This window comes from Marmota flaviventris, chromosome 7 (assembly GCF_047511675.1).
Source record: "Marmota flaviventris isolate mMarFla1 chromosome 7, mMarFla1.hap1, whole genome shotgun sequence".
In the NCBI taxonomy this organism is placed as follows: Eukaryota; Metazoa; Chordata; class Mammalia; order Rodentia; family Sciuridae; genus Marmota; species Marmota flaviventris.
Window position 1 is genome coordinate 64183623 of NC_092504.1, and position 20430 is coordinate 64204052.

General features: G+C 35.3%; 1 protein-coding gene across 1 annotated transcript; it reads left to right on the forward strand.

Moving 5' to 3' along the window:
- Nucleotides 1-268: 268 nt before the first annotated feature.
- Fgf5 (fibroblast growth factor 5) lies at nucleotides 269-20113 on the forward strand. The gene is made up of 3 exons (XM_027939842.3): nucleotides 269-632; nucleotides 9139-9242; nucleotides 19766-20113. The coding sequence occupies exons 1-3, from the start codon at nucleotides 269-271 to the stop codon at nucleotides 20111-20113; spliced, it is 816 nt and encodes a 271-aa protein (XP_027795643.2).
- Nucleotides 20114-20430: the final 317 nt, after the last annotated feature.

The window sequence follows — 20430 nt, forward strand, 5'->3', positions numbered from 1 at the left end:
GCCAGTGAGTACACAAAGCGGCGGGTGAGGGGAAGCTTCGCAGGCGTGCACAGAGCAGTGAGATCACTGGCGTTATAAATATCCCGGTGCCAGCGCCGAGATCCGCTCCGGTGGCCTCTCTCTCTCCCCCCACTCCCTCTCTCTTCCCCGAGGCTATGTCCACCCCGTGCGGCGAGGGGGACAGCGCCAGAGGCACGCAGCCGCGCGGGGGCTACAGAGCCCAGGAGCAGCCCAACAAGATGCACTTAGGACCCCCGCGACTGGAAGAATGAGCTTGTCCTTCCTCTTCCTCCTCTTCCTCAGCCACCTGATCCTCAGCGCTTGGGCTCACGGGGAGAAGCATCTTGCCCCCAAAGGGCAATCCGGACCCGCTGCCACTGATAGGAACCCGGGAGACTCCGGCAGCCGCCAGAGCACTAGTGGCACGACGTCTTCCAGGTCTTTTCCTGCCTCTTCTTCCTCCCCCGCGGCTTCTCTGGGCAACCAAGGAAGCGGCTTGGAGCAGAGCAGTTTCCAGTGGAGCCCCTCGGGGCGCCGGACTGGCAGTCTCTACTGCAGAGTGGGCATTGGTTTTCATCTGCAGATCTACCCGGATGGCAAAGTCAATGGCTCCCACGAAGCCAATATGTTAAGTAAGTTGCTTGATCGCCTACAGCACATGTACTAGGCGGGCTATGGGAGGTTCCAGAGGGACAACCAGTATTCTTTGGGCCACGGGAGCACCTTCTGGAGCCCCATCTCCTGGTACGCAGCTGGTCCTGAGAACAGCCGGGTGGGTTGGGTGTACGTGCATCTACAAGGCACATTCATACGCACTCCTCTCCTGGGCTGGGCATGAGGAATGGCGATTCCTGAGGTGAAGGTTACCCAGAGACGGGTGCCCAGACAGGCACCTTGTTTCCAGGATGCTGGGCCCCCAAGATGATCTTCCGGCCATGCCTTCATAAAATCCCCCCAAATTTCTTACTTTTCCGTGTTCAATTTCTCTTTACTTTCTGCTTATGAACTATGTTGGTATTTTTCATTAGGCATCAAAGTGCATTGCTTTTCCCTGTACATAGCTGAAGTTAATTTTTTTACAGGAATCAAATCTCAAATACTTCCCTTCTCCAGCCATAACCATAAATCCCGAATTAATATAGTATATGTTTATATTGCACATATGTATATACATAGGTACATGTATATGTGCATAGAAATATATATGGAAAGAGGCAGGGGGAGGGCAGAGATTTTGCTATCTGGAAAACTGGACACGTTTGGAGAGGGAGATGTGATGGACATTGCAAGTATTAACTCCAGTGATGTTTAACAGTTTCGTGTCTTGGGACCATGACAATATCTCTTTAGAAGTGTGGACATCCTTGGTCTTGAAGGACATTTAGGGGAAAGTATTTTAAAAGAAACAGAGAGGTTCCATTTGTTGTGGGTACAAATTGTGCAGGATTTTTTTTTAAATCAAGTTCTTAATTTTCTTTATAAGTTTTTTTCATTAGTATTCTCTTTCTTCCTCCTTTCTTATCTATTCTTCCCTTGCACTCCATCTGAGTTTCCAGACCATCACAGCCACTCCACGTATTCCCCTCCCCGCTTCTAGGCAACTAAGAGAAGAGGTGATTTGGGGCTGTGCGGGGTAGGGGGGTGGATTAGAGCAATCCTCTGCGAGGCATTTCCATGGTAGGTTCCAATCGCTTTTCCAGAGGGGGTTTGTTCAGCAGAAAAATCCATTACTGTGGCCTCTGAGATATCCAGGAAGAGCTGAAAAGTGACCAGGAGATAGCGCTGCCTACTCACCTGGCCCTGGAGTCAGTCGGTTACTCTCAGGTGTATCTGACTTGTTCTGCCTCAGACCTAAGACCCCACAGGCCAGTAGACTCCTCAGGCTGTGGAGGAGCGCAGGCTTCACTACCGGGCTGACAATGTGGCAGGGGCCTGTGTAGCAGGATTGGAAGCGCACATATCAGCGGGTGGCTGGTTGAAAAGCCTCCTCCGGTGGGTTTTAGAGGGCCCGGTGTAAAACCTGGAGGTTTACTCCAGGACAGGAGCGGTTCCACGCTTGACTCCTGAACCTCTTTAATCCTTTGGGGTGGACTCCAGCTGACTGCAGCGCACGTGGTGAGATGTCTGGAGCACCTAGTCCAGAGGGCTCTACCCACACATCCCAGGTAATCCAGCACGCTTCTCAGAGGAGCCTATGTTCATATTTTAGAGTTCATTTTACTCTGATCAAATAACTCCCACTTTTGGTGATAAAGGGTATCGTCTGTTGGGGTGAAGGCAAATTTTCTGAAATTTCAGGGGCAGCTAGAGTTATACCTGTTTTAGTATTTTTATTTATCCTTCTCATTTGGTCCAATTTGACTCTGTTTCATCAGACATCAGAGCTTATTCTCCACTTCCAGCAATCTTTCCTCCTCTTATTTATTTATTTAAACAGGAAAACTTTCTCTATTCCATTCTTCTTTCAGGTTATGCAGAAAATCAGCACCAGCAGGATAATCTTTGTGTGCTCAGGCGAAGACCCTCTACCTCCCAAATTAGCAGGCAGTAAGCAATAAGTTAGAGCCCAGGGAGCTTAAAAAAAATGTGTCTAGGGTGGATTTTGGTGTGCTAGGGATCTCTGAGAGTAACATTCATTCCCTAGATAATCACCCTATTCTCCTCAAAGACAAAACAGGAGTCAAAGATTTTTTTTTTTTTTTTTTTTTTTTTTTTTTTTTTTGCAGTTTAGGCCTTGCTAGTAGAGGAAAGTTGTGGGAAGGGAAATGAGAACAGATCAACAAAGGTAAAGAAATTACCACTACCTGTAATTTCCAAGGTATAATTCATTTTAAAATCCATGTCAAAAGTTACCTACAAAAGAGCAGGAATGTTTTCTAAACAGTTTCTAAATAAAACTTTAGATAACAATTCCTAATTTATGCCAGTTTTAAACAGTCTTTCAGAGTTTTAGTCTATGTCTTTCATATGACTTTCTTTCATTCACTATTCATTCATTTATGCACCCAATATGGTATGCCTACCTCACTAAGCAGGATGTTTTGGTTACTTTTGTGCAGTTTTGTTATTATTGTTTTGTTTTGCCTTCCATAGACTCTTCTCACAAAGGAAAGCACAACTTATACATTCATGTCCTAGTGATTGGCTGCTTTGTCATGGCAGGAATGTTAATCCTACTTTGTAAAATTTGCTACCATTGTTCAATTAAGAATGTATATAGGATGTCTCATGTTTTGTAGAATGGCAGGTAATTTGGAAATTTAAAGTGGGTCTCTGCCCTTACATAGCTGTGAAAGAGAAACAGCATCTTGCTAACTGCTGTTGATCATTTACCTCTTTGAAGGCAGCACTTGGTGGTTTCCTGATATTTATGTAAACTAAGGTGTTGGTCCTGAACTATTGTTTAGAACATAGGAAGAAACATTTGTCTAAGTCTCACAAGAGAGACTAAGCTGGGTCAAGGGCATACGGGGTACATCACTTTTCTTTATTATCCAATTCTATTGTCTGTGAGTTGGCAGTGACAGGAAAAAATTCTTTTTGCTATAAACCAATTACTTCAGGAAAAAAGCCAAAGTTTTAACATGAAACTTCATTTAACTGATTCTTTTAAATATAATAAAATTTGTTAGATGGAACATATGTTTCATAATTTTCATTTGATAATGAATACTTTTGCAAATTGTGAATATTTCCTAATTTAACTATCAGAAGCACTCTGTGGTTGTAGATTTTGAAACATAATTTCTTTAAGTGTATCGATTAATACAGTCTTAGTTTCTCTTATGAGATGATAATTCCAAGTTTTGAAGACAGGAAGTGGAATCAAACTTACTGTATAGAAACATTATTATAAGGAAATAATGGGAAAAGATGAAGAAAGACAAGACAAATGATAAGATGCAACCATTACACAGAAACACAAGGTTTGCTTTAATTTATATGTTTTATTTTTTTTTCTTTTTCTTTTTTTTATTGGTTGTTCAAAACATTACAAAGCTCTTGACATATCATATTTCATACATTTGATTCAAGTGGGTTTTGAACTCCCAATTTTACCCCAAATACAGATTGCAGAATCACATTGGTTGCACATCCACATTTTTACATAATGCCCTATTAGTAACTGTTGTATTCTGCTACCTTTCCTATCCTCTACTATCTCCCCTCCCCTCCCCTCCCATCTTCTCTCTCTACCCCATCTACTGTAATTCATTTCTCTCCTTGTTTATTTTCCCATTCTAATTTATATGTTTTCAAATTTAGTTTTAATACAGTGCTTCTGTTGACTTCTCTTAGGTCACTGAAGAATAAGAAATCAATACAGAAATGAAAAGTTTAAAGCTGGAGCCACACAAAACCAAAGCAATCACATAAAATATGAAAATTATAATAACATATTTTGACTAATTGAACCCTCAATTTTACTGACTTTTTAAAAAATCTGAATTTACTATCAATTTTGGTGTTATGTAGAGTCATACAAACTAGAGGGTCAGTCAAGCCTAGATAAACCAGAATCTGTATTATCTGTGCAGAAAAACTCAAGTAGAGATTTTGTTACAAATTTAATCAATAAAGACTACTAAATTGAATATTTCAAGATTCACATTGATAACTTTGCACAAAATATCTGTTGCTGTAAGGATACAAGTAGAGAAACTTCAGTTTTAAATATTTTTCCTTGGGAATTTTCTGATGGGTTGTTGAAAGCTTCTGAATACATGGGATGAGATACCTAAGTTTTTCTATGTTTTATTCATCAACTCTAATACTTGTATCTGCTCAATACAGCACTATTATATTAAAAAATCTATAGAGGACTAAGTTTAAAAATCTAGATAGGTGTTTTCTTATTGAAGTAAACTTACTTCTTTAGGAATAACTATTCCTGTAGGTAAGTGGATTAAACTGTGAGCATCACCTGAGAGATACCAAGAAATTCTTGCTTTCTTCAACCTGGATGTCAACCATGAAATTCTACCAAAAGAGACTACCTCCTTCTTTTAAGCATTGCCCTCTTCTTTTAATACACTTAAATAGGAACATCATAGTATAAAAATAACACACCGTCTACTAGTATTTTAATGTGAGATAATTTATATTGAGCATCTCCCCACACCATAGGAGTGGGCTACAATAACAGAAGAGTGAGTACTAAAACATGTGTCCCTCCATGAGCACAAAAGGAGTTCTATCAAAAGAAAAAGAGAGGTAGCCAGTGGTCAAAGAAGACAATTAAATGTAGCAGACACTCATTGACTATCTATGATCTGCGACACAAGTTTTGTTTCCCACAATTTTGTGTAAGGATAAAGTTTTGGCATCCATAAGTTTCCATCAAATTTATGATCACAAACTCCCAATGACAAGGGTCTGGAAATCACTGAAATATTTTTAAAAAAGGTCAATGTTAGAGAAATGTTTCCTGGGATTTACCTACATGTGATTTAATGCAGATGGCTATAAAATATGTAGACTTCTTTAATAAGTTACTGAGATTTGGCATAGTAAAATAGATAAAATAGGCTTGTGACCTCTTGGGGTAGGGGAGCAAGAATTTAAGGTGTATGTGATGCCTGTAGAATTTGTTCCAGTATTCAAGAAAATAAGGCATTGTAAACTCACTGCTGACATTAATGTGGAAATGATAATCTTAACATGTCCCCAATGTTAGTCCTTAATTACACTGAAATTTAAAAGGTCAAAACCAAAGTTGCCTGTTTGAAAAACAATTCTTTCATCTAATTTCATCTTTTCTCTTTCTTTTCTTCTTCATTATATTGAATAGAATGGTATATGTGAAGGTAAAAATATAATTTTCTTTTTTTAAAATATTATTTTAGTTGTAGATGGACACAATATCTTTATTTTGTTTATTTATTTTTATGTGGTGCTGAGGATTGAACCCAGTGCCTCACTCATACGAGGCAAGCGCTCTACCATTGAGCCACAGCCCTCGCCCCTAAATATAATTTTCTTAAAATCATAAAATCTTTCCATTCTTAGGTAACACCTCATTTTGTAAGAAAATAAACTGTGCAATATGTAATAAAATAATAACTTTCACAAATATTGTTTTATCTTCCCCATATTTAAAATTCATTGCAATGCAAAATGTGCATAACATGCATACAGAATGTATTCTGTGTTGAGATACAAGTTAAATGAGTCAAAATGGGTCTTTCTTAAATAATAGCGTATACTAGCTGTCAGAAAGCAATAGTTTACTTAGGCAAAGCAGTAGTATTTTTATTCAGTAAATATTTATAAAGTTCTTTTATCTCAACATCTTTAAAGTTAGGCTTCAAACTCATATTGTACTGAAAATTTTATCTTTAATACTAACATACATTTTTTATTAATATACAATCAGTTTGTATTTAACAAACCATGTAATATCACAGAGAATGGAATCAAGAACATCTAACACTCCAAAACCTTGAGTAAATTGGGAGAAACACAACCAAGTCTCTTTCTCTAACAACTCCAAATTGTCTCTTTTGTATTTATCACCCTACATATTTGATTTCTCATGTTTTCCCTTTCTTGTTTTATTTTAGTACTCACAAGCAGGTCCCCAACAATAACTAATGCATTAATGATGTTTTTTAATATCATTCTGTAATTCTGATAGAAATAAAACTTTATAGCAGATGTTTCAGTTACATTTTAGTAATAATATTAAAACATATTGCATCTCTGTAAGTTAACTCTGTAAAGTTAAACATACTACTTTTGCACTACATGTTTACTAAAGCAGTATATATATATATATATATATATATATATATATATATATATATATATTTATGTATACTGCTATCCACGTAGTTTATAAATTTACCTTTATCAAGCATTTTCTGTGCTTTGCTACTATTCAATAAAATGACAATGTTTCTAAACCTTTGAGTATGTAGTTCAGTCCAATAATTTTTATAGAAAAATCTATTATAAATAGATGAAAACATTTTGAAGGAAAGAATGTATGGGAAAAAAGTTTCTTTAATGGTTTCTTTCTAAAAGCAAAAGTACTTCCTTCAAAACGGTTTTGTGTTTTTCTATTTGTATATATTAAAAGAAACACTAATACATCAGCAGCTTCAGTTTTTCTGAGCTGTGTTTTATTTCCTTTGGTCTGAAAATGTTTATAACAAAAATAGTTTTTCAGGTATTCCCTTTTCCTGATGAGCTTTCTTTTTTTTTTTTCTGTGTTTATTTTTTTATTTTTTTTAATTTATTTTTTATTGATTGTTCAAAACATTATAAAGCTCTTGACATATCATATTTCATACATTAGATTCAAGTTGGTTATGAACTCCCAATTTTACCCCAAATACAGATTGCAGAATCACATCGGTTACACATCCACATTTTTACATAATGCCCTATTAGTAACTGTTGTATTCTGCTACCTTTCCTATCCTCTACTATCCCCCCTCCCTCCCCTCCCATCTTCTCTCTCTACCCCATCTACTGTAATTCATTTCTCTCCTTGTTTATTTTCCCATTCCCCTCACAACCTCTTATATGTAATTTTGTATAACAATGAGGGTCTCCCTCCATTACCATGCAATTTCCCTCTTCTCTCCCTTTCCATCCCACCTCATGTGTCTGTTTAATGTTAATCTTTTCTTCCTGCTCTTCCTCCCTGCTCTGTTCTTAGTTGCTCTCATTATATCAAAGAAGACATTTGGTATTTGTTTTTTAGGGATTGGCTAGCTTCACTAAGCATAATCTGCTTTCTAATCAAATATTTTAAAGAAACCAAATTGAATAAATAAGCAGCAGTATTTGTTACAATTAGAGGTGCTCAGCTTCCAATGTGCAATGTATTTGCTCAATAAATTTTTTCATATGAATGTGCTTATTTTCCTTCTTGTAAATTCAGTAATTTTACATGTACTTCAAATACTCCAGAGAAAGACTGCTATTGCAAGAAATCAGGTAAACTTTTCTACTTAGCAGAGTTTTATGGTTATCCTAAATAAATATGTATGCTTGGAACAGTACAGACTGGAGTGTTGAGGTGTTGTTTCCTCTCTTCTTCCTTGCTTTATTCTTTTTTTTTTTCTTTTCCTTTGTTCTTCTCTAGGATAGATCTTTTTCTAGCTCTAGTGGACTACATCATTTCAGTCTTTTTTGTTTCTCTGCAATTTGATGTAGGTAACCAACATAAACATTATGTTTTTCTCATCTCTGTAATACATTATATGTGAGTTTATGATAAATAGGTAGCCTTTTCAATTGTATGCATATTATAGGTTTCATCTTTTTAAAATACTCTTGTGAACTGTGATGAGCAATTCTTTTGACTCAGTGAGTGTGGACTTAGAAAGTATTGTAGCAGAGAGAGTGACATTGACTTGATAATGCTAGATATGAAATACAAAATATAAATAATAATGTAATAAAATATCTCATTAATTTTTTTCAGGAAATGATTCAAGTACAAGATGTTTAAAAACATAGTCCATAAAACATGTGTTAAGCCAATGTTATTCATAACGTTTTCAGTATCTTGTTATGTGTAGTCTTTAAATGAGCTACTTGCTAAATAATTGAATACTGTATATATTTATTTACACTCAAATTGTGATGATCAGAGAAGAAGGATTTATTTTTTTATAAATATTGTTTTCCAGGCTTTCCAATGGTTTATATTAATTTTGAGAGCACTTTATGACTTTAATGTTAAAAATAGCATGTTATCTTTGATGGAAAAATAATGGATAAGAATTATTTTTTAAAATATTTACCAAACGTGCCTTTCTGATTCTTTTAGAACCTGAAAAGATTCTATTGCCAAACATAGTCTACTAAAAGCAGTTTGCATTTGGAAAAAAGAAAAAGGATTACTGATGATGCAAAATCAGATTTTTTGAATCTTGAAATTAATTATTTTAAACGAATACTTGAATGATAGCTGTTTTTTCCATATTTTTATTGGTGCATGATAATCATAAACTAGCTGTTTTTTTAAACAAAGTGAATGTCACAAAAATAAGAATGTTAAATACTAAATTCTTTTTTTTAACAGCAGTAATAAAGAATGGCAAGAATCTATGTAGAAATTTAATTCTTCACAATGATATATAGAAGAGTCTGTGTTTTATTTTGGGATTTCTGTCATCCTAGGTATTTTGGAAATATTTGCTGTGTCTCAGGGGATTGTAGGAATACGAGGAGTTTTCAGCAACAAATTTTTAGCGATGTCAAAAAAAGGAAAACTCCATGCAAGTGTAAGTAGAACCACTTTATACTTGTTCAAGGTGTTATGGAGATTTTACATTTGTAACAAAGAATCAATTGATCTTCCAAATTGGTAGAAAAGACAAATGCCTTGCTTAGAGTATTGGTTTTTGGTAAAATTATACGTACATAAAACCAAGAGAATTCTATGTGGGTCTCTAATCATTTACTATTTTATTGACTTGAAAAGGTATTAGAGTCTATAAAAAGTTTTCAAGGTGAATGTATTTGGAAATAACTTTTTCAAAGTGGTTGCCATCTTTTATTTATAGAAGGGCCCAAATGTGGAGTAGTATTACAATACTGCATAACATTTAAAATTTTCATGTTTGTGGAGATGGTGGATGTTCAGTAAATGAATTTCTTGTTTAATCTTACAAACTATTTACAATGTTAAAAAATCGAATCTAAGTAGCATAACATATTTTCATATTAACAAGTAGGAAGGGAAGAAGCCGGTAATAAGAAGTCTTTAAACTTCCATGGAAATTTTTTATTTGATGAATTTGAGGAATTTTTCCTTGTATTTTGTCACATCAAATATAATGACTTCTTAATGCTATAAAGACTAATTTTGCACTTTAAAAATTGCTTCACATCACTTACAAGGTTTGGCATCAATTTATAAATTATTTATTTTTTTGCTTTGTTATTAAAACACCCTTCACATGGGGAATATTAAAACATTTTAAAGGTAATAAAATACATGTAGCTTAGCTTTCCCACTCTGATTCTGTTTATTTATATTACTATGTATACATGGCACTTAAAAATGATTTATGTTTTCTCTGTGGTATACTAACTTTTTTCACATTAAATAATTTTAAAAATTTTTCTTTGAAATTAGTTCTTTAGCTCATATTCTTTTTAATTCTTAATAAATGAATTGTTGAAATATTACCTTTCCTATTTTCAAAGTGTATGGAACTTTTAGTTGAATGCAGCTAATTGAAAATTACTATTTATTATTTTTATTTTATGTAGACTTTTGAGAGTTGCACTTTGTTAAATGTGTAAGACCTTTATAATTTTTCTTTCCTTTAGATAAAGGTGATTTATTAATAATTTTGAAGGATTCTCTAGAGTTGGAGCAATTTCTATAGTCACTTCAGGTTTAAATGAATAATACATATAAAGTACTTAGAACAGTGTTTGTATATTGGTATTATTGTGTTGAATAAACACTACCTATTAGTATATGTAATAAACTAAAAGTAGTATAAATATAATAAACTACTAAAATCTTAGCTTATTAAGATACATAGAAAACCCCTTTGTTTCAAACTTTTTAATAATTCATTGTAAGAATTATAAAATTATTTACCTATTTCATATTCTGAACTCATTATTATGCTCTAGCAAGCTATAATATAGTATTTATAAAATAATTGTTCTGATGGAGCAATTAAAAATCTTTGATTTTTGTATTTATGTATTTTAAGGGACAAAATTCTGCATTACTGTGGAAAAAGACAAACATTTCATTTTATTAAAAAATAACATTTGATTTTTAAAAATCCACATACAGATTTTGAAAATAATGATTAAATGCCTCAGGACAGAGTAACTTCTCCCCAGACTACTTTATGGTTGTAAAAGATTGAAACACCTTCAAAATCTAAGCATCAGAATAATATATGATGTACATAAGGAAATTTTCTCTCATTGGTTTGTTGGTTATGCATGAAAATTTTAACTTTGAAAATATTCTGATTTATGCACATTTATACATGCAAAAAATAGATTCAACTTGGACCAGCTTAAGGATAATTGCCACAGAAAGCAAAGTATTATAAATGGATGCCAATTAGAAAGGTCAAACTGAGAGGTTAGGATACATGATTCCTCTGTCAAATGCAAGTAACAAATTTCTAGAAATTTGACCCAAATGTCTAAGGATGACTGGTGGAAATAATGCAGATAATGCAAAAACAGCATCTGTTATTCTTTTTCATCTTGGCAGGCTAAAGTTATTTCATGGAATAATGACTTTTAAACAGTACAAAGCAAGTCTTGCTCTTGTCACTCACTGAAGCTCTTTGATATAAAAGTCATTCTGATGACTTTGAGCTGAATTGTAGATAAAAAAATTAAGCCCTGTGATTATGTGGATTCTTTTTAAACCAATTGTTCAATCCCACTTTCTCTTATCTGAGCTTTTATTAGCACTTTCTCTCTATATGGAAACCTAATTAAATTATAAAGTGATTTATTTTTAAAGAAGTTGAATTCAGAAATAGCATTAATCCTAGCAATTATCACTTTTATGCCCAGCTTTCCTGTTTTCAGCTTCTAGGTAATAAACATGTTTAAAAAATTGTTTTCATAACTTAAATATGATTATTTGATGGAGTTTTGATTTTTATAAAATCACATCATCATCCTAAAGGCCAACAACTCATACTTTTAGGATTAGAAGTATAATTTGTGAGTTACTTTAAACTAATAATTGTGCAGAAGTATTTTAAAAGTTACCTTTAAATTTCTATCCACAAAGTAAATGTAGAGAGTAAGTGTAGAAATGTAAAATATTCATATAATCCTGGGGAAAGTAGTCCCCCACTGCACTGGGAAATATTCATGGATAGTTGTAGATTTTCAATTTGGTTTTTATAGTAACAATCAGAGTATTAAAAATTAGTTACCAGGCAGGGATAATGGACTTTCAGAGTCCTGTAAAAGCTCTTTCACTCACATTATCTCATTAGATAATGAGGTGAGGAAAGAACCTGAGATGTTAAATTATTTTCCTAAGGTCACACAGTTAACAAGTTATTGAACCAGAACTATATCCTCTTACAATGTTCTGTCTCTTTTTAAACACTGTAGTGCTTGGAATATAAAAGTTAGCTTGAAATAAGACATTACATTTTGGAACCAATTGCATTGTTTTCATGTATTTACAAGGATTAGTAAGTGCATGGCTTAATAATATTTTCACATAACCTATAACAAATGAATACTATGGCATATCCTTGGAATATTTATAGTATTTTTAAAATACTAAACAAGTAAATAATTTTTGGATATGTAAAGTTGCACATTTTCTTCTAGCTCTCTCTTTCTGATTCCAAACACTTTTATTGTACTGACTTCCCTCCATCTCTGCCCCCCTTTACGTCTCTCTTCCAGAGAGGAAGAGATGTGTCTGCCACAGAACGTATCAGAGACTTTTACAAATGTCGGTTATCTAATGTGATGATGTGTGGCTTAGGGGAACCCTCTCAGTTTGAACTTTCAAAACAGAAAAGATCAGTTTTGTCCACAGAAATCTTTTAGTAAGTGCTTCATCTATCATCAGTGGACCCAAAGATGTCCAACTGAAATAGCCCAGAGTGAGTAGATTTAGGCAACATGGATGCGGATTTCATTTTTATGCTGAGTTTTTAAATTCTGTAAGAGAAATTTCATTTGAACTTTAGTTGTGTAAATACGCTGGGCTGGCTGTTCTTTCGAGTCTCTCATTCACATCTAACTTTCCTTAAAACTTTTGGTTTACTCTAAATATACAACACAGTCAAATTCCTACCATGCAGGTATTTTCAGCATTCTTTACAGGATGAAGGTGTATGGTCTTCACCTTGTCAAAATGTGTCAGGAATCATGGCGAGTAGGAGGAGATAATTGCTTCCCAGAGAGCCATGAGGGTTAGTCAGAGCCATCACTGTGGCCTCTGCTCTTTGTCTCAACACTTTCCTATGCTGAGGCACTTTCTGAGTCTGTCATTCTCTGTCTGTTTCTGCTCTCCCTCAGGTTTGGGATATTTACCGCAAAGACCCCTTAGAGAATCTTTCTAGATTCTTCTGTGAATGTGGTTAGATCACCAAGGCTGAACCCTGCTCCACTGCCTTACTGTGAAGAATAAGCACAAGGGTGCTTATTCTTTCTATTGCTTGGCTTTATCAACCAATAATGGTAGGAAAATTACAGTAGCAATCTATGGGATGATTAAGTGAAATGAGATAATACATATAGAACGCTGAGAGTAGTGCTGGACAAGTGTTCAGGGCTTAAAAGTTTAAACAGAACTTCCTGGCAGCTGGTGGACAATCTTCAGTCTCTTTCTTTCGGATTTTGAGGTCAGTTATTTAGAGAAGACCCCAGTCCTATTTATCATGGAAGTTATTCCCCTTGTATCTAGACTTTTTGTGCATACAGTGAATCCTTATCTATCTACTGAGTTTTCCTTTTTCCAAGGAACCTAATTTGAAAGCAAATTCCCAAGTTTCTGCTCTTAAAAGGCGAGGATTTCCTAGGGTCATAATCTTGTAATTCTTAGTGTCCATCTTTTCTCCCCTGCCTCCGGCCCCTGCCAAAATGAAATCCTATGAAAGGTGGTTATCATGTATTCTTTGGCATTTTCGTAAATTATGTGTGATAGCTCACTGTCTATTGGGGGAAAACATGTCAGCTTATTTTAAAGATCCAGAGAGAAGCATGTGTTGGAATTATTTTTGTTTCGCAGGGTTTTAGGGGATCATGTTTGGAAGGAAAGCTAATTGCAGAGTTTACGAAACAGGCATGGAATGTATGCTTGATCAGCCCTGAGCAAGGACTAGAACATCCTCCTTTCCTGGTTTCAGAGGGTGCCAGCTGGCTTGCTAGGATGAGAATCTGGGCTGGACTTCCTGTGCTGGGGGCAGAGTGAGGAGGAGTCAGCAGCCCCTAAAGTTGGGCACATTTACTGGAAGGTGAAATGGAGGCTTGAGCAATACTTATCTTCATCCTTAAAAAAATAACCTAATAAGCTTCTCTCTTCCAGTCAAGACCATGAGCTTTATCAAGACCTTTGCCTATGGGCTGGGGTTGTAGCTCAGTGACAGAACACTTGACTCACATGCATGAGGCACTGGGTTCGATCCTCAGCAACACATAAAATAAATAAACTAAAAAAATAAAGATATTGTGTCCATCTACAACTAAATGTGGGTATATACATATATACACACACACACACGTGTGTGTGTGTGTGTGTGTGTGTGTGTGTGTATCTTCGCTTCCTTTAAATTTGCCCTGTGTAAGTCTGGAGAGAGAGCCTACTTTAGTGAGGAAGTTTGCCTAAAGCAAGGGATGGTGTTACATTTCTCTGATGGTTTGGGAAATGGCACTTGTTATTTACAATTGTTTTAACATGAAACAACTTCTGAGCCAATAAGATCCCATAAAAGCTGGGGTGACAACCTTGGTTTGAATACTGTTATAGAAAGAGGTTTAGTCTAGGAATTAAAAAATGAAACCTAATTCACAGGCCCAATCTGGCACTGGATAAATGTGGACTTTAAGTGAACTGTTTTCTCTGATTGACAATCACATAATAGTATTTTAATAGTCATGAATTATTAGAAGAGGTAAGTAATATAGATAAGCCGTGAGACACACAGTAGTCTTCAACAGCCCGGGTTTTATAGAGCTATTAAAGACATCAGAAAGAAAGGTCCCATCTTCTACCATGTTTCTCCTGATGTGGTCCTTACCTCACCTGCATCAAAATCAGCTGGGATGCTGGTTGACCATAAAAGCCCAGGCTCTCACCTCACACTTACTAAAACATAATCTCTGGAGATAACTCATAGGATCTGCATTTTGAACTGGATTCTTTAATAATTTTAGTAATTCATGAAGTTCAGAAGAAGGATCCTGTGGTTGGTATTCCTCACTGTATTATTATGTTGGTTGTTATTAAAACCAGGTCTATATTTCTTTGGCTGTCTAATAGGAAGAACTGAGATGTAGAATGGGTAGATGTCTAATGTCAAGCAGGAATTATGGCCATGCTCTGGAGATATCATGGTAGGATAGGGCTACAACTGACCCATGTGGGGCTTAGGTGGTAAAGAGCAAAAAGCAGCCCTGAGGGTGCAAAACCCTCAGAGCAAAACCATACAAAATGGAGTGGGCTTTGGGTACCTGTTCAGGGCAACCTCATTGGTGGAGTTAGGGATAGAAATCAAGGAGCAATGAATGTAAATATAAAAACCAGAACTAGTAATGCATGCTGCAAGAAAACTTTGCTTAGAGAACAATGATCATTTTTATTACACTCCATAATAACATTTGAATTGGTGAATAATGTTAGTTCATAACACTTTAATTATTTAGATTTAGCTGATTATTTCTTAATTTTATAAGTTCTTTCAAGAGAAAGAGGCAAATCAAAAGAAAAAAATAGTGAAATAGAAAACTTCACAGTCTATGATTTATACAGGCATTAATGCAAATTCACTCCTATCTCCAAACCACTTTCATATACTTCCTGTTTACTTCTATAGTTGCACATAAATAAGAATTGGCATTTGCAGAGCCTCAATTCATTCATTGTAAGATTCTCAATCATCATAGAACATGGTATTTACTAAGGAACAAAACTATGTTAAGGCTTTAGGGAGTTTTTTTTTTTTAAACAATGTTGTTTTAGAGAGATTTTCTACTTGGATTAATTGATCCTCTGTTTAATTCCAATTTTGTAGAATAGTCTTTTCTGAAATATCCTAGGTAATCTTAAATTTTGCTTTCTTTAAAATGAATTTGAACTTTTAAAAAACATTAATTGTTTAAAATATATTCTTCACTGTGAAGAGATAAGTAGAATCAAGAAAGTGATTCTTAGTTTGGACACAGTGGTACATAACTGTAATCCTAGAGGTGGAGGCCAGAGGATCACAAGTTTGAGGCCAGCCTTAGCAACAGTGTTATCCTGTGTCAAAGTAAAAATAAGAAAGGGCTGGAGATGTAGGTAGAGCACCCCTGGGGGTTCAATCCCCAGTACCACCAAAAGAAAAAAGAAAAAAAAAAAGGAAAAGACAGTATCTTCTGATGAAAAAGTTCTTGTTTCCCTTAGCAGTGTGCTTCCCTACCTTGAAGTAATTTGGTTATTCCAGGAAACATAGTTTAATGTGTTTAAGTTTTATTTGTTTTGATAATTTGGAGTATAAGAAACTACATAAAATTCATTGATTTCAACATTTTATTTTAATTTTATAAGCATGGCTTGTTGAAGGTAATTTGAGAGATGAAGGAAAAATTAAAGACAAAATACAGATCATGTAAATCATCAAATAACCTGGGAAGGACCATACCTCTATAAAGATAGAAACCACCATAGTGCTTAGGTGTACATAGTCAATAAATATCTATTATATTTATTATTAAAACTTATTCAAATTATATTTGAAATAAAGCGAAATGATGGGAGTTCTGGTTTCAGTAGCTTATTTGAAATTTGATCACCTCCCTACTTTACATCTTAACTACAGAAAAAGTCTGTATGCCATCCTTATTTTTCTATGGAAATAATGCATCTTTATTATTTTAAAGTGTATGGTTTATTAAAGAAATTTATAAAAGTCAAAGGACAATTTAAATATGAGAAGTAGCCTGGAAATTTTATTATGCAAAATTATCTAGTGGTAAATGTATATATTTTAATACTTACACCTAATACCTATGCTTCTTGGTGACTCTTTGCAATAAAGATGCTCCCGGCATGACATTACATGCAAAGATGTACTGCTGAGGGTCACAATCTTATTGGAGCAAGACTGCAAATGCTGACAAGATCAGTCAGTCCTTCAAGAAGAAACTAGATCTGTTGGTGAAAAAAAAAAAATTAGCTGAAGTAGTTTTCTCAAATGGTTCTGTTCCATCAGAGCTAGTAGACTTTTTCAGACAAAACATTAAATTAGAAACCAATTAAGAAAGCCAAAACAGTCTGACTGCTTTACTCTTGTTTTCATGTAGGCTTTGGGGTGGCTGAGGGGCTGTGAGTGTGTGGGTCCTTAGCATTCTGAATATATCTCTACTCTGTGGGACAATTAGATAACCCTTGAAAAATTGATAGTCTGACCAGCCTCCTCCTAAAAAGGCTCCTTCTAAGAAAGAACTTAAAAAATAAGAATCTTGAGGAAAAAAGGAGAACATTTTTTAGATAGAGCAATTTTAGTGGGTGGGGTAGCTAAATTTTTCACTATTCTGAGACACTTTAAGATGGAATTGACATTTTTTGAAAATATGTGATGGTGTGTGATGGTGTGTGTGTGTGTGTGTGTGTGTGTGTGTGTGTGACCATCAGCCACATTAACTGAAAAATTACATGTTCTTTAACATAAGGATAAACAAGGTTAAATAATGTAATACCTTTAAAAATCTGTCAACATTGGATAAAGCGATTACTGTTATTTTTATAAAACAGAGGTAAAAGTCAGGTCAAGTTATAATGTTGTATATATACATAGTACATAATATAATGCATTATCTATACATATTCAAAAAAGTTATACAGCTATCTTTTAAGAAAAACTCTCCACCTCCGTCCCTTTAACCACTAAGCTATGGGCCCAGCCCCTATTCTCTTTTTAATGAAATGCTCTTTGCCTTTCTAAAATGCTTGTCCTGTTCAGGAGCCGGAAATATTCCAGATGGCTACAATTTTTATTTTAAAATAAAACTTTAAGATTATCTAATTAAATGGAAGAGCCATTTTAAGAGCTAAGCAGCAGCTATAGACAGATATATATATATATATATACACATATTTAACTTGTAAGAAGATCTTTTAAATAAAAAATGAGAACAATAACTATGATTTCTAAAGTGACATCATCCTTGCACTCTTAGCCTAGGCATAGGCTAGTGCGTTGTAAGGCAGAAAGAGAGAAAATCCACACGTTGAGGTGGTTCTTTTAACACACCTGCTCCTAGCCTGCTGGAGATCAAATCCAGGAGATCTACCAGAAGACGTGGAGAAGACCTAGGTATATAGCTTCATAGCCTGGAAATAAGGAGCTGTATTGCACTTAAATGTAAATAGCTCTGGTGAGTGTTGTACATAAGATAAATGTGCTGTTGTAAATGCTCTGATCCAGGTTGTCTTCTGTAATTGTCAGTACAAGTCCACAAGTCCATGAGTACTTCAACAGTGTGCCTAGTAAATTGCTTTGCATTATCTGGACTTTTGGGTTATGGTGTTATGATCTACATTGCAAAGTTTGACATTACTAGAAAAACCAAGAGCAAAGGACACTTTTATTCCAGCATAGAACATCTTGCCTGAAATAGAAATGCACAGCTTTTTGTGTTTTTATATATGGGGGACAAAATATTTGGTATTTCTAACCCCAGTATTCTATGCCATGGAGCTCCATGAACCATAAAATGTAGGAATTTAGACTGGTAGACACATTCTTAATTCCTTGAAGATTATGGACTCTTGAGTTCAATGAAAGGTAAAGATCCCTTTCCTACTAATATATTTCTATTTTCACAGTAGCCCTGTGGGGTAAGGCTTGTGGACAAGAGGCCTAAGGCTAAGAGCTCCAGTGGCAGAATTGGTATTTGGTAGCATGTCTGGCCCGACGCTCACACTCTTTCCCCTACCATACTCCTTCCAACCCTAGTTCAGCAAACCAAGCCCTTTCTGGTCTGGTATTGATCTACTTTGTCAGCCTTGTCTCTTGTTTTTTCCCTCATGCCTCCCACACGGAAGTCACACCAAACTGCTTAATAGGTATTCAAAATGTGACGCTGACCCTTGAACATACTGTTCCTGCTCCCGGAAAATTCTTTCTCATTTCACCTGCCTCCGTGACATCGGCTCAAATGTCAGCTTTCCAGGAAGACTTTCTGCCCTCTTCCCTTCACCTCTGCCCTCTTAGATGCCTTTCCTCTAAGTTGTCATTGTAACCTCTGAAGACTTTCTACTCATAATTTCACTTATTAAGCTGCACCATGATGATGTCTGTCTGTTTGCTTCTCCACTATTGTGTGAACATTTCAAGGTCAGATAGTGTGTGTGTGTGTGTGCGCGCGCGCGTGTGTGTGTAAGATTTGGCTAAGGTGTTAATACTGACTCCAGTATGGTTTTCTTTCTACACTCTCTTGTATCACATGTTTAAAGCTATATTTTTCCGAAAGATCTCTTAACACATGCAATATTAATAGGGCCATATGCTACTCCTCACTCAGCAGCATGAATTACACTGATAACATTGAAAATGGATGCTTGTTTCAAAGGGACAGTTTGACCCCATTTCTCCAAACACAAATTTATGTTTTACTAGGCAATTGTTTCTTAATAGTATAGTTCTATTTATTTTCTTGGTGACCTAGAGGGGGGGAAATCCTATCTACAGATTTTTATCTATATGATTTTTAAAAAATCAACTATAAATGTCAAAGTTTTATTTAAATAGTAACAATGTTTTAATGTATTAGGAGTTCTTAATGTTTAAATGAAGAGTTCAAGTTATCATTAGAATACATATATTAACATTGTGTCACCAAGTACATTGTGAACAGAAATCATAGTTACAAAGATGAATAAAGAAGAAATATGTAGATAAAAACAGGAATTTTAAAGCAACTTAAAAAGAAGCAAATATGTTTTTATAAAAGGGAATAAAGTAGGAGAGCGAGAGATCAATAGAATTCTTGGTTTTTCTTTTTTGGTATGAGACATCATATTTCATTACATGCTGAAAATATTGCAAGTTAAATTTTCTCTTTTTCCTCCATTTAGGCCAAATTTACAGATGACTGCAAGTTCAGGGAGCGATTTCAAGAAAACAGCTATAATACCTATGCTTCGGCAACCCACAGAACTGAAAGGACAGGGCGGGAGTGGTATGTGGCCCTGAATAAACGAGGCAAAGCTAAACGGGGTTGCAGTCCTCGGGTCAAACCCCAGCACATCTCCACCCACTTTCTACCAAGATTCAAGCAGTCTGAGCAGCCCGAACTTTCTTTCACTGTTACTGTTCCTGAAAAGAAAAAGCCACCTACCCCTGTCAAGCCAAAGGTTCCACTCTCTACACCTCGCAAAAGTCCCAATACAGTGAAATACAGACTCAAGTTTCGCTTTGGATAACTCTGATCTAGGCCTTGCCAGAAAGCATTCTTTTCCCTCAGGAGATTCTACAGGTGTCTTCAGAGCTCTGGAGAAAAATCTTCGGTCACAACTTTGGCTGGACTCACTCTGTATGAAAAGTCAGGTCATTTGTTTCAGTTTGAAGCAAAAACGTTTTTTTTGATAGGAATGGAACTGGAATTCCTTGTACTTGTAGGAGGAGCACAGCACTTCAGTTCAGAAAGCCTTTTGCTTTATACTTAGGGATATTTAGAATTCCACATTTTCAGAAAGTCAAATAGCCTGGACTATGTATTTTTCTGACTTTTTCAGCTCAA